The 22,934-nt window shown below is 40.6% G+C and overlaps 1 protein-coding gene across 1 annotated transcript; it reads right to left on the reverse strand.

The window, feature by feature from the left end:
- Positions 1-386: 386 nt before the first annotated feature.
- On the reverse strand, positions 387-12,179 carry LOC101973708 (serpin B6). Its single transcript, XM_005342034.5, has 6 exons — positions 12,000-12,179; positions 9,934-10,086; positions 6,925-7,042; positions 5,446-5,588; positions 1,246-1,401; positions 387-934 (listed from the first exon to the last, which is right to left on the reverse strand). Exons 1-6 carry the CDS (start codon positions 12,162-12,164, stop codon positions 551-553), a joined length of 1,119 nt encoding a protein of 372 aa, XP_005342091.2. The 5' UTR covers positions 12,165-12,179; the 3' UTR covers positions 387-550.
- Between the last annotated feature and the right edge of the window lie 10,755 nt (positions 12,180-22,934).

Here is a 22,934-nt window from a genome sequence, read left to right on the forward strand (position 1 = left end):
CAACTCCATGGAGTCTTCCAGAGAGCTCACAGAAATTTTAGAATTTTGAGCTCCCCACAGAAGGTTTCTGAGATGAGCCCTCACCCCTCACCCCTCCTCACAGCTCTGCATTCTACTCTAGACTCTCACTAAAAATGGGATGAGATTTTCATGCCACAGTGGAGAAGAGAGAAGCACCACTTGTCTTCTTTTGCCTGGAGAAGGGCCAATGGTGATGGCAGTTATCTGCCCACAGTGAAGCCACAGGGTCCTTCCCAGCTGCAATGGGGCAGGTGACAGCTGATCACCGACAAGTTTGAATGATCCCAGCAGCCAACATGACCACAGACCCACAGAGAAGGGCCATTTCAGATCCTGGAAAAACATCTCACATGCAAACAGTAGTAAACATGGGACACCAAAATGGACCCTTTATTTATGAATTGTTACACTGCACTGATAAGGTCACTTGGGTCACAGGCACATGGTGAAGTGTCAGAAGAAAAGTGGGTCAGAAGGTGAAAGCAGAGGACTGCACCCAGGGATGACTGTTTCCTCACGGAGAAGAAACTCAGCCGCAGAACAGAATCCCTCTGGTCCTGCTGTGCTGGATGAAGAAGAGGAAGGGGTGGTCTGCACAGAAAAGTGGAGGACTGCACAGCAACATGAATTCACAGGCTGTGGCGGCTGCAGCTTCAGTACCCTCCTCATTGACCTCCACAAAGGACTTGTGCACGACCTTGGACAGATGCAGGTCTCTCCTGGATGACATTCCAGAAAAGTCTGCCCTGGCCTCATCGAAGGCATCAGTCATGCCCAGGCTGCGAAGGACTTCCTCCAAATCATAATTTTCCTGTAGCTTAAACCGAGGGAGGAAAACCTCCACCTCCTCTTCGTCCATCAGGTCTGGGCTGGTCCACTCTATGTATTTCTCATAAGTAAGTTCCTTCTCCACCTAGAAGGGAGTTGAACATGTCAAGACCGAGGTCAGGCTGTCACACAGGGCCACGTGCAATAATGGAGATGCTCCACGTTGTGAGTGAGAGCCTCACCTTGGCCAGAGGTGGTGCTTGTGGTAACCAAGGTAACTAGACAGAGCTCAGGGACAGCTCTGCAGGAGACCTAGCATCTGCAAGGCCCTGGGTTCCGTCCCAGCACAGACACACACAAAAAAAGGCTAACTGGGAACTGGGGAAAGCAGCTACACCAGAAACCCAATGCCCTTCCCCTGCCATCATGGCCTCGTTATGGCTTAGTGCTCCTTACCGTTTTCAAGTCAATGTGTTCATCGGGCAGCATGATGATCATATTCAGCTCCTGGCTGACGTAGGGAAGGACCATAATCTTGGTGAATATTTCCCCTATATAGGACATTTTAAAAGTAGACTTCTGAAACATCATTTGCACAGGCTTCTCCTCATTCTGTAAGGAAATGGACAACTGTTAAGTAGAAACATGACCCAGCTGGCACAGTGCACTAACTCCCTGTGGGCCCCAGGAACACTCGTGATCCAGCTTCTAGGACAGGTCATGAGGTTCCTCCTGAACCCTGTTATGGTTAGACACCAAGTGTCCCCAGAGGCCAGTGTATTAAGGTTTTATCTACAGTGTGGAGCTATTGGGAGGTGGTGGAACCTTTCAAAGGAGGGCCTAGTAGAAGTTAGGTCCTTGGGGCAAGTCCTTGGAGGGGACTCTGAGACCCAAGCCCTTCCTCTCTCCTTCATTTCCTGACTCAGGTGACCAGCTTTGCTTGATCAACTTCTCCCAACTCTTCCATCCACCACCCCCATGCCTAAGAGCAAAGGGTCTGCCTCATCATGGATGGAAATCTTAAATTTTGAGCTCAGATGAATCTGTCCCTTTTTAGGTAGATTATCTCATTATTTGGCACACTGAGAGAATGCGGACTAACAAAACTCTCAACACCAAGGTGCCCAGAGTAACACACAACATCTTTCTTGGTGACTTCACCTCTTCTTACTACTTTGAACTTAATCCATGAAATTACAGTTCTAGCCTGGACCTCTCCCCTGGATTCCAGCTCATGTGTTATACTGGCTGTTTGACACCCACAGTTAGACCAAAAGAAAGTCCTAGTGTCACACATGACTGTGGGCTCCTTATGTCCTCTTCCTGCTCGACCTACACCTCTGCCCATCACAGTTGGCAGTGACACCATGCATCCAGTTGTCAAAAGCCACGGTGTGTCCTTGCTCATGTCTTTCTCTTACTCTCTGCATCTCACTCCTTAGCAAATTATGGTGGCTCTACCTTTGAAGTAGAACCAAAACCTCATCTATTGTTCTTTCTTCCACTGCCATCACCCTATCCCTGGAATACAGAGACGCTCCATCCCTCAGAGGGATCCCAGTGAAACATAAGTTAGATCACACCCCTCTGACTGGACACCCTGCCATGACACCCCTCTCCTAGGAGCAAGATCTGAAGTGCTCAGTACATCCTATAATCACAACAGCTCATGTCCCATTCCTTGTCTCTCCTCACCTCCTACTACTCTCCCTCTGCTGGTTCCTACACTCACAGGGTTCTCTATGGAAAATCAGGGTCATTCTATCCCTCCCCTGTCCACTCATCCCTAAAACCTAGAGGGTACAGCCTTTCCTCTTCCTGGTCTTTACTCAAGTATCACCCTCTCAGTGAATGCTTCCTTGATAGACCTGACCTGCAACTGTACCCCCAACCACAGCTTCCTGTTTGCTTCCTTTGTGTCTCTGCAGCATTTACCACTGCCAAATAACTACTAATGTCTTATTTAAGATTCTGGTCTTTCACTCAAGAAAACGTAAGTTTCATGAGGCAGACATGTTCAGCTAGTCAATACCTGGCACATAGTAGGCACTCAATTAATATCAGCTGAATAAATGAATAAAAAACTGATGAGCAGAAATAGCAAAGGGTGATCCTCAGACCATGAGAAAAAGATAGAGGACAGTGACCACATCCTACCCTACAATACTGCTTAACTCATGAGTACTCCACAGTTTGATACCAGCAGATACTCTGAAATTTTTTTAATTCCATGCAACAAGCACAGCTGAGGGAGCTCCCTAGTTCTCTGGCACAGCACACCATTCTGGATCAAATGGAGTAAACCAAAGACATATCTGCTGTCACTTTCTGTCTCCGCCTTGTCGAGCTTGCCTGAACTAGACCTCAGCCACAACAGTCTCCTGCCCTTGGCTCCTCAGACATGTCCTTGGCCAGAACTTGGCACACTTTTTCCATAAATGGGAGGACAGTAAATATTTTGGCGTTTGTGCTACAGACAATTCCTATCACACCTACTGGATTCTACTGTTGTGACACATATAAACAAATAAGTATGTGTGTGCACCAACAAAACTTTACCTGGTAAACTTGATATGGGCCGGCTTTGGCCCAAAGGCCTCAGGGTGCTGACCCCACCTTATTCAGTTTCTCTGCATTCCCCTCCAGGACCCAAGGTCTCCAATCTTATAATAGAAAATAATCCAATCTTGGTAATTTAATGACTCACTAAATATATAATTATGTTAGTAAGCTTAATCTCCTTTAGAAATGAGGAATCCAAATGAAAATCCTTATCAACTCAAAATCCATGTCCCTGGAGACACCCCTGCCACACACTCTGTGGGCTGGTGCAGTCAACCCCTGCTGCAGCTCTACCCTCTCCCTCTACTGCAGAAAGCAAGGTAAACTGCTTCACTGCTCTGTATCCAGCAGAAGCCACGTGAGAGCAGTTCTGGTTTCCCTCTGAATACAATGGCAGAACCTCCAAAGAAGGCCTTTGCCCTCCATCTTCTATCCTTCCTGCTCCATCCTGCCTGGACAGTGGAGGCTGTATCTGAGCCCTCCTGTGAGCATGAGGAAGAGGCCACACGCTGAGGGGGAAGAGCAGGGAGAGCTGGTTCCCAAGAGCCTCACCCCAGTGCCACATCAGCCCTGGGTTCTCCTCTCCTCTGGGCCTCCTGGGTGGTGAGATGAGCTGTGAGCTAAACTGCAGAGATCTGGGGTTTCCTTTGCTTACAGTTGAATGAAGCCCTAATATACATCTTGATAAAGATGAATTTCAAGGAGAAAAAAATCATATTTAGGGAAAGGACAGTTCATTTCAGAATACATCTCAGCACAAACTGTATGTGTTGAAAAACTGAAGGTTCAGATCCAAGTGGACGAGGAAGATCTAACTTATGGTCAGTGATCAAGAACACATTAGTCCACCCTGTCTGCTTTGCAGCATGTCAAAAAAACTCTATAATTAAAAAGTCTTTTTAAAAAATGGATTCTGTGAGAGAAAGACACCAGGCCATCAGCAAACACCTTCCAAGCTGAAGGTGGTTAAACTCAAGAGTCTAATTCTGTGTATGTATCCCTTTCCTTGTTTTTAAACAAAAATATGTACTGGTGTTATCCTTACAAACAAAAGAAGACTGAAGATCAGTGATTGGTTCAGTATTTCCTGAGCACCAGCTACCATAACTCCTCTATAACTTCCAACTGCCTACAGGTCAAGCACTTATATGACAGCCATCTGCCCTGGGATGGTTTTTCAACAAAAGTGAAAAGTCCTTCAACCACTGCTATGTCTTGTACAGACCAGCAGGGGGCGGAGTGACAGCTTAGATAAAGGGGCACATACCAGGTGGGGCTTCTAGAAGGGACACAGGAAATGGAGAGAGAAGGGATTCTGCAGGGAAAGGGAAGGTGATTCTCAGGGTTTTATAAAATTACATACAAGAGGAAGTAAGGGGTAAGGAAGAAGTACACAAGTGGAATAAATGTTTTACAGTAGAGGTGGTCGAGAGAGAAGAGGGGAGGGGAGGGGAGGGGTGGGGGGATAGTAGATGATAGGTTAGAGAGCAGAATTCATCAGACACTAGAATGGCAATGTGTAAATCAATGGAAATGTAACTGATGTAACCGATGTGATTCAGCAATCTGTATATGGGGTAACAATGGAAGTTCATAACCATTCTGAATCAAATTGTGAAACATGATATATTAAGAAAGATGTAATGTTTTGAAAGACCAACAATAAAAAAAAAAAGAAAAAAAAAAAAGAAAGGAGCGTGAAGGTACTGAAGAAAATGGGGAGGATCCAGGTCCTCGAGGACCCTCAGAAACCAAATTTGGAGTTTGAACTTTATCTCAAAAGTTCTGAGAAGCCAAGAAAAACCTAAAGTTAGCCTGAGAGCTACACCATCAGATTTGCCTTGTAGATTAACACACCAGCTAAAGTAGGGCAGGTGACAGTGAGGGGCAGGGGGCAAACAGAACTGAACCCTTGGTGACATACAAAAGGAGGAAACTCATGAGACAAAGGCTCCAAGGCATGGGGATTCCTTGCTGCAGGGCTGTCCTACACCATGAAAGACACAGGCTCCATGTGGTGGCCTTCATGATCTAGAAAGCAACAAACACAGGCCCTTTGTCTGGGAATCTCCGTTGTTACTATGCAGCATTCACCTTGCTGACTTTAAATGGTCTCTCCTGGGTGAGCTCTTTGTCAAACTGTGTATCCCAGTTTCCTTTGAAGTAGATGGCATTCACGAGAACCAGTTTGGTGATTTTATCCAATGAACCTGGAGACAGCAACTCTGTAATTTTATCTGAAAGGAAAAATTTAAGAACCAGTTAGCTAAGAGTTTGCTGATGAATGTTTCAGTGATGATATGGAGAAGGACCCACCTCCTCAAATGGTCAAGCACAGAGATAAAGAATCACATATGCTCAAAATAATATAAAAAGATATTTGTCATCAAAACAAAGCAATATCCCTGGCATTGAAATACATGTTCTAGGAAGAAAAATACCATCATTTGAATAAAACATAAAAGGAAAAAGTAGATATTAGTAAGTGAATTCATACCACAAGAGATAGAAAGAAATGATTGGTGCCTACAAATTAAAGAACTAAAAATACTGTTACAAGGAGTGATTATAAATTTAAACTTAAATGTTTGAGGTGCTGATATGTTCACCCTGATTTAAACATTACACATAATATATATGCATTGGAGCATCATGTATAGTTTTGTTATTATTTCTAGTCCAGCATATCGAACAATATTATTTTTGTACAATATATATGATTTTGTTATTATCAGGTAAAAATATTTAAGATTTTAAAAAGATGCTCTTTATAAATGTAAAGCATGGTTTAGCCAGACATGGTGGTTCATGCCTGTAATCACAGAGGCTTGGGAGACTAAGGCAGGAGGATTGTAAATTCTAAGCTAGCCTTAGCAACTGAGGCCCTAAACATCTTCACAAGACCTTGTCTCTAAATAAAATATTTATTTAGGACAAATATCCCATTACATTATTTAAGGATGTGGCTTGGTATTTAAGTCCCTCTGATTTGAATCCCTGGTACCAAAATTGAAAAAAAAGCACACTGTTTACATTAAAAACCACAGGTCCATGAGGATACCACTAAGCAACTTGCAGCAATGCATGAAAACTGGGGAGCATGAGCTCACACTGGAGAGGACACAGCTGGGACCTGTCAGGTGAATTTTTCTTTATGCAATTGGTGAAAAGAAAGAACAAACAACAGCAAAGACATTACGGTGTTGATTGTTCTGCAAGACGGGTGCTGACTAGGGGGAAACATCATGGATACACTGAGAAGAGCAGGGAAGACCTAGAGAAAATGTCATCCACTGACAGTATTTCAGAAGCAGATTTTTAAAGCCTGCAATTATTTAAGAACAAAAACATCATTCCTGTTCATATTCGACAATCTTGTGAACAAACTGACAATAAGACTGATGTAAATACTATTAAAAACAGAACAACAGGCTGGGACTGTAGCTCAGCGGTAGAGCATCTGCTCAGCATGCCCAAAGCCGTGGGTTGGATCCCCAGCACTGCAAACAAAGGAACAATGTAACTACAACCCCACCATCAACAGGAACAACAAATAAAAACTATGTTTTTAACCTTCTGTCTTTTTAGCTACCCAGGTGTTTATGTGTTTTCTGGAGTCCTCTGTAGCATTCAGAAAGTCAAGCTCTTCCATCTCTGCTTGGTAGAATTTCTGGCAGGAATCTTTAAAAGACTAAGGCAGAGCAACATAATTGCATGGTTCCTAAGTAATTAACAAGTGTACTTCTTTCATGTACCAAAGCAGAAACTCAATAATGTGCTGATTTAGAGAGGTAATTTACAAATTAATACATAGAATGAACCTAAAATCCACCTTCTCAGTTTTGGGCCATCTTTAATGTCCCGAGTATCAAATAAATTTCATGAATGGCTGGATCTTTATGGGAGTTGCTGAGCCTCAAAAGGGAACTGGGAGGAAGCTGAGCTGCAGTAACTATGGAGAGAAAGTTAACCCAGCAAGAGCTACCACTCCTCTGCACTCTGGATCAAGGGACACTGAACACAGAAAGTAGAACATAGGAAAATGAGCCATTCTGCACCACCCTGCCACCACAACTTCCTGTGGTAACAGAAAAATGAGCACCATCAAAAATAGTGTCCCAGATGACAACAGAGCATCTGAGATCAGGTCAGTGCAGCTGCAGAACTAAATATTCTCTTTTATTTTATTTTTATTAATTACATGTGTCTAGAGATTGCCAGTGCTGCTGAACATCTCACTTTGGGGTAGTAAGCAATTCTCAAAAAATGAGCAGGGCTATGATTCGGCTCATTGGTAAAGCATTTGCCCAGCATGGGAAAAGCCCTTGGTTGTATCCTCAGCATCACAAAAAAAGAAAGGAAAAAGAAGTTCAAAGTGTTTTACTAACATATCCTATGAAATGATAATGACACTGATGAACACATACATTTTACCATGTTAAAACAGAGAATTTGTGGAATATAAGTGTGCTTACAACCCATTACATTGGCAATGCACTATGAAAGTATTTCCTAATCTTCCTTTTGAACAGTTTATGGCTCCATATTTGATTTGTATTTATTTAAAAGGCAAGATTTCACATTTCTCCTTCAGTATTGCACAGACACAGGTGTTAGGAACACAAGTTCTTTGATTTATTAGCTGAGTGGCCTTAAAAAGGTGAATTAGTGTCTCTGCCTCTTCGTTTGCCCTGTTAATGAGACCGCACTGGCTGTATGAAGCTCCCAGAGTTACTTTGAGGCCCAGCTGAGTTACTTTCATTATATATGTTTATCTAATGTTACTGAATTCTCAACATATTGTGGGCACTTAAAAGGAGAACTTCCTGTATCATTCCATTTCATTCTCACAGAGTTCTTTCTCTACCAATTTCACTGTTCTGTTTCTGAAAAATTTTAAATCTTTCAATCTAAGAAAATAGTCTGAAAGCAAACTGGACACTCAATATTGATGACTTGCCACACTTGTGGGTGAGTTTTATAACTTTTAAACACCCTAGGAAATAACTACCTGCTATTCAAGTTACTATTATAAAAACAATGAATAATCAAACTCAAAAAATATGTAATTTTACATCATGGTTGGTATTCAATTTTTGGAAGTTTAAAATAATGAATGACAAATATTTCTAATATCCTTATTTTGTATACTAATATAAATTTTTAAATATCATTAGTTTCCTTAAAATATCCACCCAAAAAATGAAAGAAAATTAAATCAGCCAATCATGTGAGTGTGTTGGAATTTCTGTTCATATAAAAGGCTTAAAGAGGGTGATGATAACTATAAAGTAGCTAAGACTAATTAAATAAGTAAAACAGATTATAAAAAATCATACTGTGATATATAGTTGTTATCAATATTTGAACCTATGCTTGTTTATGTTCATTTTATATCACTTCCTTTTAAAACAATTAATGTAGTTTAAAACAAGTTTCAAAAATGAGAAAAAAATCATGGAAAAGATGTGAAATCTCCCACATACAAAAACTCTTATAAATCAATAAGAAAGGGGAATACAGATCAAGAGAAAAATGTGCACAGAATATGTAAATAAACAACATACAGAAAACATATACAGGTTGAATATTCCAAAATGTACATGTGCTGAAATATTTTACATTTTGCCACTTTCCAATTGTGGATTTTGGGATTATGGATACTCAGATTGTCCATGCTCAAAGAGCTTAAGTTCAATCTCATAAGTAATCAATTGTAGATTCAAAAGCTACAAATATGCAGTGTTGATCATGGTAGATGGAAACCAACATTGTGCTTATATCCCTGAAAGGAACAGATACATCACTTTGGAGAGACATTGAATAATACATTATATATTAAAATTTCAAAGCTCTATTTCCTTCCTCTCTCCACAAATCTACCTGGGAGCAGCACACACACACACACACACACACACACACACACACACACAAAAGTCATAGTCAATAACACTGTCTGTAACAGCCCATACTGGGTATGACCTAAAGCCCATCCATGAGCATATATCCTTCTATGTTACAATGTGTCCAACTTAGAATTATCAGATGATGGTTCATAATAGTGATGTAGGGCTGGGGATGCACTCAGTGGTAGAGCTCATGCTTATTTATATTTGAGGTCCTGGGTCAATCCCCAGTGCCACATAATGGTGATGATGATGATCATGATAACAACACTGAAGTAGATCCACATACACTGAGATGGGAAGAACAAGAGAAATATATTTCAAAACAACGTGTTTTGGATAAAGGCATAATGCAGAGAAAATTACTACAAAACAAGATCACTACATGTGCAGGAGGATACATATCAAATCTATGAATGCTCTTATTCTGGGAGGGATGATGGATTGTGGGAAAGAGGTTAATGTGGCTCTTGCTTTGCTGGTTTATTGTATTCTGCACAAAAATGTACTCACCTGTGACTTGAGTAGTTTTCTGATTTTTTAAATGAAAGATGTGAACAAATACATGAGTAACCAGAAACCTGAGTGAATTCACAGCCCAGGCTCTTTCAGCTGCACCATGAGTCCCCCTCCTCCCCACCACCTTGCTTCATCAAAAGCAGTGAGTATGACTTACTGAGAGGAAATCATAAGACTTTTCTCCAAAGAGCCTGTTGGCTGTTCTAAGCAAGTACTGTGTGTCCCTCTTGTTCAATTCAGTGAGAAGGGACTGGAAGCCCCTGTGGACATCTCCACCTCCACTGCTGCTGCTTTTATTTAAAGAAAGTGCCTGAAATCAGAAACACAACAAAAACACACCATTGCAGTAGGCACTGACTACAGGGAACAAGCAAACTATACTAAACTTGGCCTAAGAACTGTGCAGATTCTTACCACCATCCAACTAGAGACAAAAAGTATCTTGAAAGCTCACTCTCCAGTGTCCCTCCCAGGATCCTTCTCTGTACCCTGTCAGTATTGTTCTGAGCAGAAATGTCTCTCCACAACCCAGGCTCTTTGTAGCTAGAGCCTCACTGGAGACAGAGCTACCACCAGACCTCCCATCTCTGCAAACACAGGATGCTCCAGAAAATTGTAAGGTGCAGTCTCTCCCTGCCTTTAGGTCTGTGAAGGCTCTGACCAACAGAATTCAGCACAAGCAATGCTGTCCAGGCCTGAGCCTTAAAAAGCTTTGTAGCTGTCACGTTCACTCTCTTGCACCCGCTGTCATGATGGAAGGAAGTCCAAGGTGTCCCCTTGGAGGATTTGCTACCACACAGGCTGAGTAGCTGGGAAGAGAACAAAAGCCTCATCCAATACCCATCACCAAGACCCCACATGTGAGAGAAAGCCTCCTTGGACCCTGCAATCCAGCTGTCTATTGCAACAGTAGCATGAATGGCCCCAGCTGTCATCACGAGGAGCATAAGAACTGCCTCTGAGGCCACTGGATCTGAGAAATAATCCACCATTATTATTTCAAGCCACTAAGTTGGAGGATGGTTTGTTTTGCAGCAATAGATAACATGTGCAGCAATGCAGAAGTGTTCCGTCATAACAAAAACAAACAACTTGATGCTGGCTTTGGATATGGGCAGTTGACAGAGGCTGGAAGGACAGGGATGAAATTACTACCATAGTCTGCAAAAAGAGGTAAGGTAGGTGATAAGGCAGGCACTGGCCAGAGAAGTGCAGATGTTCACCTGTAGCAAGAGGTAAGATAGGATACTTTCCTAACTCCCACATCTGTCTAAGATAGGACACGTTCCCAGTGAATGCCCATAGCTGTCTAAGATGTTCATGAAGTATGTATCTTCCTTTTAGCTGCCTAACTTAGAGTGTGGGAAGAGAGAGATGAGCTAAAGAAAGAATTATTGCATTTTCAAGCAGAATTTAAAGGAACTATTTCTAACCCAGTTCTTAATGGGTAGAACATAAAGGTGTTTCTTATCTCTTCCCCTCTCCAGTTGACAACATAATTCTCAACCTAAGAAATGGCCTCAAGATAGAGCTCCAATCCATGGCCTCAGGAGCAAGGTCAAGATCCACTTTGTAAAAACCTTGGACAACAAAGACAGCATCTCATAGACCTGTAGACAAAGGAACTTCTTAACTCACAGACATTGCCCCACAGCACCCTTACTTCCAACCTGACACAGTCTTCTCAAACAAGCTTCTACATGTGGCTTGGTCCAGTGCAGCAGGCTATAATGTGAGACACAGAAATCCTACAATGGTTTTAAAGGAATTATAAAATACTGAAACTAAAACGTGAGACAGTTCAAAGTGAAGGAGTAGAAATAAACATGAAACATGACCCATTTCTTCTGGAAAAGGTCGGGAGTTGCCAAGCGCTAAGCCCGGAATGCACAGGGGGGTGCCATGGCCTTACATGTGAGAGACCAGGAATGAGTCCCAGGAAACCCAGATGGAGCCAATCAAGGAATATTCCCTCCCTGAGGGCAGAGGAGCCTGGCACACACACCTAGCTGGGTTTGGAAATTGCTACAGTTCAGGGGCTGCAATGTGCTCACAGGGGTGCTCAGCAGGGGTAGCATGTGCTTCTTGTCAACTCTCCATCCACACCCCTCTGATACCCTCTGATGTCCATCGACAGCCATCCCTTTGGGATTTGAAGTGTGGAAAATCAGCTCAATTGACAACTGTCAGCATTTACTATTACTCCCAAAGGACACCAGGTACCTGAGCCATCTGGACTGCAGTGGTTCCCTTTGCCCCCAAGAGGACCATGGCCAGGGCCAAGGAGATGCTGATGGGTGAGTAAAACACATTTCTTGAACTGTCTTCACCCAGTGTTTTCAGAAGGTTTAAGGCAAAGGTGCCCGTGGCTTCCAACAGAGGATCCATGATGGCGAGCCTGGAACAATGGACTTCAGATCAGTATCACATGAACATAGGCTCACAGGCCAACTGCACTTTCCCTCCCGTTAACTCCACTGCTGCTGTGGTGCAATAAGCAAACAGAAGCACACAGAACTCTGAGGGTCTTTTTGGGGTCTCAAGATTATTTTATGTCCTAATATTAAATGAAGAAGAAGAGTAAAATTTAATACTATGATCCTGTTGTGTGAAGACCTGTATATGCACACTTCTTTGTGTGCATGGGCAAAGTGTGGGAAGGGACACAGGCACTTCCTGGATAGGGTAAGAGAAAGGGTGATTGACTTTGGCTTCCACGTCTGTATTCTTTGGTGTGTTGTAAGAGCTAATTGTATCATTTAATTTGGAAATCATTTAAAATTACAAATTCACTCACAAAGTTACAAAGACAAGATAATCAGTCTTTTTATCATGTAGGGAAGTTCCTCCTTTTAGGGTAACTGAAGCCTTAAAATAAATTTGGGAGGTAAAGCCACATGAGACCCTTCTCTCCTCTGAATTAAATACCCACCCATCTCCCCCAACAGAAGAGGGTGCTCACTCAGGTGTGCTCAGCAGGGCACCACTTAATCCTCAGTTCTTCTAGGGAACCTATGCATGTGATAAAGCCCAAATCTAAGGCCATGTGAAGGGCCTCTGCTGTCACAGGCAAGGGCACTTGGCCCATGTGCTCACAACTCTTCCTCCTCTCTGGTCAGTTGTGCCTGCCCATGTCCACCTCCACACACCCAGAGCTCAGGGGTGTCTGGAGCTTTTCCAGAAGCGCATTTGGCAATGCCCTGGAAGCCCTGGCAAGGTCAAGGGCAGGAACACAGTTAACCAGTCAGAAGTGAGTGAGGTACAGGTGTCTTCAGGCCAGTTGGAATCACAGATGTAGCACAGCAGGACTTCAGTGATCCCTATTCACAATTTTCCATTTTCCACAGGGATCATGAAGTTCACCAGGGTGAATTGATTGCAGCTGAGGAGCAGTCGGACTGAGTCTTTCCAATACACTTGGAGAAGTCATGAACTTCAGGAAGAGCCTGGAAGGAATCAGGTGAGAGGACAAGAGGAAGGAAAGGGCTCAATCAGCCAGGAAGTCTACACATGCACTGGAGCAGGCCAGGTGCACTGTGGGCACAGGACCTGTCTGTTCCAACATGGTTCACAGATGTTTACAAACTCATTTCCCCAGCAGCAGAATGCCAACGTTCTAAGACAGTCCCCATGACTCCCCTGAGCAGTGGGTGGAAACCCTCAGAACAAGGAGGAAATGAGTGTTTCAGAGTACACAGGAGTGGGAAGGTGTACCTAAATAAGGGACTGTGACAAGGACATGAAGCATCCCTTTGTATAGCATCCCATTCATATAGCTGTGGTCCGTAGAACAAGGTCCCCAAACACGTCTAGGTCCTAATCCCTGGAACCTGTGAAAATTCCCTCATATGACAAAAGAGACTTTGTAGCTGTGATTAAGAATCTTCTGATGGAGAGAATATCATGGACCATTCAGCTGGCTCCCAAATGTAATCATGTAGTCACACGTAGTTTATAAAAGGGGGGTGTCAACATGAATAAAAAAGGAAAGAAACCCAGAGAGGGGCTCTCTAGAACAAAGATTTACATTGAGATTAGCAAAGGGTTGCAAACCATAGTGGGCAGATTATGAAAATCAAAAACTCATGGGAGTGGAGAGGATGAGACCAAGAGGGAACTTGTCAGAGCTAAGCAGCCAGGTGCAGTGGCACATGCCTGAAATCTCAGTGGCTTGGGGGGCTGAGGCAAGAGGATCACAAGTTCGAAGCCAGCCTCAGCCACTTAACTAACTCTTGTCTCAAAATAAAACATAAAACAGGATGAGGATGTGGTACAGGGGTAAATTGCCCCCAAACTCAATCTCTGGTACAAAAAAAAAAAAAAACTAAGCCCAGAGCAAATATTATTTTATACCCATGCTTTAATGTAATGGTTTCCTGGGATGGAATTAACCTCAGAGGACCATTTCCTGTCTACAAAAACAAAGGAGCAGGGCTTATTGGTTCATGGTCATCGTGCCCCACCCCCCAGGTGTTGCTTGGCACTGGGTGCTCACACTTTTTATAACCAAGCACATTTGTCTAGTTAGTGGATCTCTGGGCTTCAGTCTCACTTTCAATGGAATTGACAAGGCCTTGTCCAAACACCAAACTTCAGTTTCATGTAATCTCGTGTGTTGCCTTAAAGGAAAGTAATGTTTGGGTTTTTCTCCAGCTGAGTTGCAAAGCCTGCAGTTCTAGCACATTTCTTGGCTCTAAGTCTTTTGGTTTAACTGTTTACACCTTTAGGTTGGTTTATGGATTGTTCATTCACCTGGGAATCTATAAAAATTAAACTGTTTATACAGAAATCCTAGATGGAATGCAAACATCACTGAATTCTGTTACTTTTTATTTATTTTTAATTCTAAATTGTTATATATGACAGCAGAGTGCATTGGAATTCATATTACACATATAGAGAATAATTTTTCACACCTCTGGTTGTATACAAAATATATTCACAACACTTGTATCTTCATACATGTACTTAGGGTAATGATATCCATCTCATTCCACCATCTTTTTAACCTCCATACCCCCTCCGTTTCCCTCCCACCCCATTGCCCTATCTAGAATTTGTCTAACCCTCCCACGCTCTCCCTCCAAACTCCACTATGAATCAGCCTCATTATATCAGAGAAGATATTTGACATTTGTTTTTTGGGATTGGCTAACTTCACTTAGCATTATCTTCTCTAACTCCATCCATTTACCTGCAAATGCCATGATTTTATTCTCTTTTATTGCTGAGTAATATTCCATCTTGTATATATGCCACAGTTTCTTTAACCTTTCATCTATTGAAGGACATATAGATTGGTTTCACAGTTTAACCATTGTGAATTGTGCCTGTATAAACTTTGATGTGGCCGTGTCCCTGTTGTATGCTATTTTAAGTCCTTTCGGTATAGACCGAGGAAAGAGACAGCTGGGTCAAATGGTGGGTCCATTCCCAGTTTTCCAAGAAATGTCCATGCTGTTTTCCATATTGGCTGCACCACTCTGCAGTCTCACCAGCAGTGTATGAGTGTACCTTTTTCCCCCACATCCTTGCCAACACTTATTGTTGTTTGTTTTCATAATACCGGCCATTCTGACTAGAGTGAGATGGAATCTGAGTAGTTTTGCTTTGTATTTCTCTAATTGCTAGCATTGATGAACACTTTTACTTAATTTGATGATTGATTCTATATCATCTTCTCAGAAGTGTCTGTTCAGGTACTGGGCCCATTTATGGATTGGGCTATTTGTGGGGTTTTTTTGGTGTTTAACTTTTTGAGTTCTTTATATACCCTAGAGATAAGTGCTCTATCTGATGTGTGAGTGGTAAAAATTTGCTCTCAAGATGCAAGCTCTCTATTCACCTCACAGATTGTTTCTTTTGCTGAGAAGAAACTTTTTAGTTGGAGTCCATCCCATTTATTGATTCTTGATTTTAATTCTTGCACCAAAGGAGTCTTATTAAGGAAGTTGGGGCCTAATCCCCCATGTTGGAGATTACAGCCTACTTTTTCTTCTATTAGACGCAGGGTCTCTGGTTTTAATCCTAAATCCTTGATTCATTTTGAGTTGGGTTTTGTACATGGTGAGAGACATGGTTTTAATTTAATTTTGTTGCATATGGATTTCCAGTTTTCCCAGCACCATTTGTTGAAGAGGCTATCTTTTCTCCAATGCATGTTATTGGCACCTTTGTCTACTATAAGATAACTGTAGTTTTGTGCTCATTCTTTGTGTCAGCTATTCTGTACCACTGGACTACCAGTCTGTTTTGGTGCCAATACCCTGCTGTTTTTGTTACTATTGCTCTGTAGTATATAGTTTGAGTTCTGATATAGTGATGCCACCTGCTTCACTCTTCCTGCTAAGGATTGCTTTAGCTATTCTGGGTCTCTTATTTTTCCAGATGAATTACATGATTGCTTTTTCTATTTATAAGAGGAATGTCATTGGGATTTTAATCGGAATTGCATTAAATCTGTATAGTGCTTTTGGAAGTAGGGTCATTTTGATAATATTAATTCTGCTTACCCAGGAGCACGGTAGATCTTTCCATCTTCTAAGGTCTTCTTTAACTTTCTTTATTTAGGGTTCTATAATTTTCGTTATATAGATCTTTCATCTCTTTCATTAAGTTGATTCCCAAATATTTTTTGAGGCTATTGTAAATGAGGTAGTCCTCCTCATTTCCATTTCAGAGGATTTATCACTTATATACAGAAATGCATTTGATTTATGGGTGTTGATTTTATATCCTGCTACATTGCTGAATTTATTTACTAGTTCTAGAAGTTTTATAGTGTAACTTTTAGGGTCTTCTAGGTATAAAATCATATCATAAGCAAATAGTGTCAATTTGAGTTCTTCTTCTCCTATGTGAATCCCTTTAATTTCTTGCATCTAATTGCCCTGGCCAGTATTTCAAGAACTATGTCAAATAGAAGTGGTGAAGAGGACATTCCTGTTTTGTTCCAGTTTTTAGAGGGAATGCTTTCAATTTTTCTCCATTTAGAATGATGTTGGCTTGGGAATTAGCATAGATAGCCTTTTTGATGTTGAGATATTTTACTATTATCCCTAATTTTTCTAGTGTTTTGAACATAAAAAGAGGTGCTGCATTTTGTCAATTGCTTTTTCTGCATCTATTGAGATGATCATATGATTCTTATCTTCAAGTCTATTGATGTGATGAATTACATTGATTGATTTCTGAATGTTGAATCAACCTTGCATCCCTGGGATGAATTCCATTTGATCATGATGCACGATCTTTTTGATATGTTTTTTTATTTGATTTGCCAGAATTTTATTGAAATTTTTTGCATCTATATTCATTATAAATATTGGTCTGAAGTTTTCTTTTTTTTTTGATGTGTCTTTGCCTAGTTTTGGAATCAGAGTGATATTGTCCTCACAGAATGAGTTTGGAAATGCTGCCTCTTTTTCTATTTCCTGAAATAAATTGGAGAGTATTAGTATTAGTTCTCCTTTAAAGGTCTCGTAGAACTTACTTGTGTATCTGTCCAGTCCTGGGCTTTTCTTGGTTGGTAGACTTTTGATTGTGTCTTCTCTTTCGTCACTTTAAATTGATCTGTTTAAATTGTGTATACCATCCTGATTCAATTTGAACAAATTATATGACTCTAGAAATTTGTTGATGCCTTTGATATTTTCTGTTTTACTAGAGTGCAAGTTTTCAAAATAATTTCTAATAATCTTCTGTATTTCTGTAGTGTCTGTGGTGATATTTCCTTTTTCATCATATATGTTAGTAATTTGAGTTTTCTCTCTCCTGTTTGTTAGCATGGCTAAGGGTCTGTCAATTTTGTTTATTTTTTCAAAGACCAATTTTTTCAATTGTTTTGCTTCAATATCTTTGATTTCAGCTCTGACTTTAATTATTTACTATGTGGCTCAAGTGATAATGCGCTTGCCTAACATTCTACTGCTTTTAATATTGATTTGTTCTTCTTTTTCTAGGGCTTTGAAATGTAATGTTAAGTCATTTATTTGTTGACTTTTTCTTCTTTGAAGGAATGAACTTCATGCAATGAACTTTCCTCTTAGTACTGCTTTCATAATGTCCCAGAGATTTTCATATGTTGTATCTGTGTTTTCATTCACCTCTAAAATTTTTTAATCTCCTCCTTGATGTGTTTTGCAACCCATTTTTGTTCATTCAGTAGCATATTATTTAGACTCCAGGTGTTGGAGTGGCTTTTATTTCTTATTTTATCATTGATTTCTAATCTCATTCCATTATGATCTGATACAATGCAGGGTAGTATCTCTACTTTTTTTTATATTTGCTAAGAGTTGCTTTGTGGCATAGCATATGGTATATTTTAGAGAAGGATCCATGTGCTGCTGAGAAGAAAGTATATTTTCTTGTTGAAGGATGAAATATTCTATATATGTCAATTAAGTCTAAGTTATTGATTGTATTATTGAGTTCTATAGTTTCTTTTTTCAGCTTTTGTTTGGAAGATCTATCTAGTGATGAACAAAGTGTGTTAAAGTTACCCAAAATTATTGTGTTGTGGTCTTTTTGATTCGTGAACTTGAGAGAGTGTGTTTGTTTAATGTAGATGCTCCATTGTTTGGGGATAGATATTTGTAATTGTTAAGACTTGTTGGTGTATTGTTCCCTTGAGCAGTATGTAGCATCCTTCTTTATCCTTTTTTATTGACTTTAGCTTGAAGTCTACTTTATTTGATATGAGAATGGAAACCCCTGTTTGCTTCCAAAGTCCATTTGAGTGCTAGGATTTTCCCCAACCCTTCACCTTCAGTCTGGATGTCTTTTCCTATGAGTCTCTTTGAAGCAGCATATTGTTGGGTCTTTTTTCTTTGATCCAATCTGCTAGTCTATGTCTTTTGATTCATAAGTTTAGGCCATTTACATTCAGGGTTATTATGGAGAACTGATTTGTGTTCCCAACCATTTTTGTTTATTTTTTGGTATTTAATGTGACTTGGTTTCTCCTCTGATCAGATTTTCCTTTAGTGTAATCCCTCCCTCTGCTGATTTTCATCATTGTTTTTCATTTCCTCTTCATGGAATATTTTGCTGAGAATGTTCTGTAGTGCAGGCTTTCTATTTGTAAATTCTTTTAACTTTTGTTTATCATGGAATGTTTTTATTTCATTGTCAAATCTAAAGCTTAGTTTGCTGGGTATAAGATTCTTGGTTGGCATCCATTTCCTTTAAGAGCTTGGTATATGTTGTTCCACAGTCTTCTAGCTTTGTGGGTCTGGGTTGAAAAATCTGCTGAGATACACATTGATCTCCCCCTATATGTGATCTGATTCCTCTCTCTTATGGCTTTTAGGCTGGGTATGTGGCTCAAGTGATAGTGAGCTTGCCTAACATGCATGAGGCACTGGGTTCAATTCTCAGCACCACATAAAAACAAAATAAAGATATTGTGTCCACCTAAAAAAACTAAAAAATAAATATTATTTTTAAAAGATTCTATCCTTATTCTTTATGATAGGCATTTTCATTATAATGTGCCTTGGTGTAGATCTGTTGTAATTTTGTGCAATTTGTGTCCTGTAAGCTTCTTGTGTTTGGTTTTCCAATTCGTTCCTTATGCTGGGAAATTTTCTAATATTATATCATTGAAGAGATTGTGCATTCCTTTGGTTTGAAATTCTGTGCTTTCCTCTATACCAACAACTCTTAGATTTGGTCTTTTTCTTGGATGTTCTGTTCATGGTTTCTTACTATCTTTACTGTGTGATGTACTTTATGTTCTAGATTGTATACTTTGTCTTCATTATCTGACTTCTTTTTCAAAGGTATCTCTTCTGTTTTTTATGCTTTCTATTGAGTTTTTTTAATTTTATTTATGTATCCTTTATTTTAAGGATTTCTGACCTTTTTTTCAGAGTCTATATCTCTCTCTCTTGAAGTAATCTTTTGCTACCTCTATTTGCTGGCTTATATCTTTGTTGGAGTGATCGATTTTTGCCTGTATTTGCTCATTTAGGTCATTCCTTAATTCAAAGATCATTTTAGTTATGAACCTTCTGAACTCCTTCTCTGACATTTCATCAACTTCACTGTCCAAAGGTTCTGTTATCACAGTGTCCTGGTTTGTTAGGGGCACTTTCCTTCCTTGTTTTTTCATGTTGTCTTGTGTCTTCCTTTCTTGCAGTGGGGATCTGAGATAATACAGCTTCTTCCTTATATTCTTGTAGTACCCATGCAGATTGTCTGTACCTCACCTTAATGTTGGGCTTCAAGACCCCTCAAGTGTCCCTCAGTGTGTGCTACTCCATTTAAGGTTGGTGGCAGCAATAGCCCATGTAACTCGAGATAATAGTTATGGTGTCCCAAGATGGAAGCAATATCTTACAGAGATGGGGCTGTAACAGTGGGCCTCACACTTTCTTTGGGATGCCTGCTCTGAGATGCAGATGCTTGTAGGCCCTGTCTGTTGTCAAAAAAGTTAGGGGCTACTGTATGGGGAAGGCTATGGCAATAACTGTAGTGTCCCAAGATGGAAGTGGGTTAGGCTTAGTCTCCTAGGTGGGGGTTAGGGGGTGCAAACTCAGATCTACCCTAGACCTGGGTCCTACACAAATCAATGTGGACAGATCTGGGCCAGACCTGATACTCTGCTGGTCTGAAGAGGCAGTCCTGTGGTGGAAGCTGGGCTGTGGTAGTACCTGCTGGTGGAGGGGTGGATCCAGGCCTACCGTGAGCCTGGATCTTTTCCAGGCAGGTATGGGTAGATCTGGGCCCCTGGGTTTGGCCTCAAGTGGTAGCTTCCTGGTTGAAAGTAGCAGTCCTGTTCTAGAGGCTAGTCTCTAGCAGGTGTCTGCCCCACCAGTGGAGGGGTGAGTCTGGGGCCCTACAGGCTGGTATGGAGTATGCCTTTTACCCCACATGGTTGCTAACACTTATTGTTCTTTGTATTCTTAATAGCTTCTATTCCAACTGGAGTGAGATGAAACCTTAGAGTAGTTTTGACTTCCATTTTTCTAATTCTAGAGATGTTGAATGTTTTTTCACATATTTATTGATTGATTGTATATCTTCTTCTGAGAGGTGTCTGTTCAGTTCACTGGCCTATTTATTCATTGGGTATTTGTTTTTCTGGTGTTTAACTTTTTAGTTCTTTATATACCCTAGAGACAAGTGCTCTACCTGATGTGCGAGTGGTAAAAATTTGCTCCCAAGATGGAAGCTTTCTACTCACCTCATTGATTGTTTCTTTTGCAGAGAAGATGCTTTTTAGTTTGAATCCATCCCATTTATTGATTCTTAATTTTAATTCTATCACCAAAGGAGTATTTTTAAGAAAGGTAGAGCCTAATCCAACATGATGAGATTTGGATGAATTTTGTTACTTTTTTTTATTGGTTGTTCAAAACATTACAAAGCTCATGACATATCATCTTTCATACATTTGACTCAATTGGGTTCTGAACTCCCATTTTTACCCCAAATACAAATTGCAGAATCACATCGGTTACACACTCACGTTTTTACATAATGGCATATTAGTGACTGTTGTATTCTGCTGCCTTTCCTATCCCCTACTATCCCCCCACTCCTCCCCTCCCATCTCCCTCTCTACCTCATCAGCTGTTGTTCAGTTCTCTCCTTTGTTCCCCCCCTTTCCCCTCACAACCACTTATAGTAATTTTGTGTAACATTGAGGGTCTCCTACCATTTCCATATGCTTTCCCTTTTCTCTCCCTTTCTCTCCCCCCACTTGTCTTTGTTTAATGTTAATCTTTTCCTCATGCTCTTCCTCCTTGTTCTGTTCTTAGTTGCTCTCTTTATATCAAAGAAGACATTTGGCATTTGTTTTTTTAAGGATTGGCTAGCTTCACTTACCATAATCTGTTCTAATGCCACCCATTTCCCTGCAAATTCTATGATTTTGTCATTTTTTAGTGCTGTGTAATACTCCATTGTGTATAGATGCCACATTTTTTTTATCCATTCATCTATTGAAGAGCATCTAGGTTGGTTCCACAGTCTAGCTATTGTGAATTGTGCCGATATGATCATTGATGTGGCAGTGTCCCTATAGTACGCTCTTTTAAGATCCTCAGGGAATAGTCCGAGAAGGGTGATAGCTGGGTCAAATGGTGGATCCATTTCCAGCTTTCCCAGAAATCTCCATACTGCTTTCCAAATTGGCCTCACCAATTTTCAGTCCCACCAGCAGTGTACAAGTGTACCCTTTTCCCCACATCCTCGCCAACACTTATTGTTGTTTGACTTCATAATGGCTTCCAATCTTACTGGAGTGAGATGGTATCTTAGGGTGGTTTTGATTTGCATTTCTCTGACTGCTAGAGATGGTGAGAATTTTTTCATGTACTTATTGATTGATTGTATGTCCTCCTCTGTGAAGTGTCTGTTCAGGTCCTTGGCCCATTTGTTGATTGGGTTATTTGTTATCTTATTGTTTAATTTTTTGAGTTCTTTGTATATTCTGGATATTAGGGCTCTATCTGAAGTGTGAGGGGTAAAAATTTGTTCCCAGGATGTAGGCTCTCTATTTACCTCTCTTATTGTTTCTCTTGCTGAGAAAAAACTTTTTAGTTTAAGTAAGTCCCATTTGTTTATTCTTGTTATTAACTCTTAGGCTATGGGCGTCCTATTAAGAAATTTGGAGCCCAACCCAACAGTATGTAGATCAGAGCCAACTTTTTCTTCTATCAGACACAGTGTCTCTGATTTGATATCTAGATCCTTGATCCATTTTGAGTTAACTTTTGTGCATGGCGAGAGAAAGGGATTCAGTTTCATTTTGTTGCATATGGATTTCCAATTTTCCCAGCACCATTTGTTGAAGATGCTATCCTTCCTCCATTGCATGCTTTTAGCCCCTTTATCAAATATAAGAAAGTTGTACTTTTGTAGATTGGTTTCTGTGTTCTCTATTCTGTACCATTGGTCCACCTGCCTGTTTTGGGACCAGTACCATGCTGTTTTTGTTACTATTGCTTTGTAGTACAGTTTGAACTCTGGTATCGCTATACCTCCAGATTCACACTTCCTGCTTATAATTGCTTTTGCTATTCTGGGTCTTTTGTTTTTCCATATGAATTTCATGATTGCTTTATCTATTTCTACAAGAAATGCCGTTGGGATTTTGATTGGCATTGAATTAAACCTGTAGAGAACTTTGGGTAATTTCGCCATTTT

This window comes from Ictidomys tridecemlineatus, chromosome 8 (genome assembly GCF_052094955.1).
Source record: "Ictidomys tridecemlineatus isolate mIctTri1 chromosome 8, mIctTri1.hap1, whole genome shotgun sequence".
NCBI classification, from domain to species: domain Eukaryota; kingdom Metazoa; phylum Chordata; class Mammalia; order Rodentia; family Sciuridae; genus Ictidomys; species Ictidomys tridecemlineatus.

Excerpts from the sequence above, each read along its gene's own strand:
- LOC101973708 (XM_005342034.5), bottom strand. The coding sequence starts at position 12,164 with ATGGATCCTCTGTTGGAAGCCACGGGCACCTTTGCCTTAAACCTTCTG. Across the intron at positions 10,087-11,999 it reads CTGCAGTCCAGATGGCTCAG|GCACTTTCTTTAAATAAAAG; the intron begins GTACCTGGTGTC and ends TTCTGATTTCAG. Across the intron at positions 5,589-6,924 it reads GGTAGCTAAAAAGACAGAAG|ATAAAATTACAGAGTTGCTG; the intron begins GTTAAAAACATA and ends TTTTCCTTTCAG.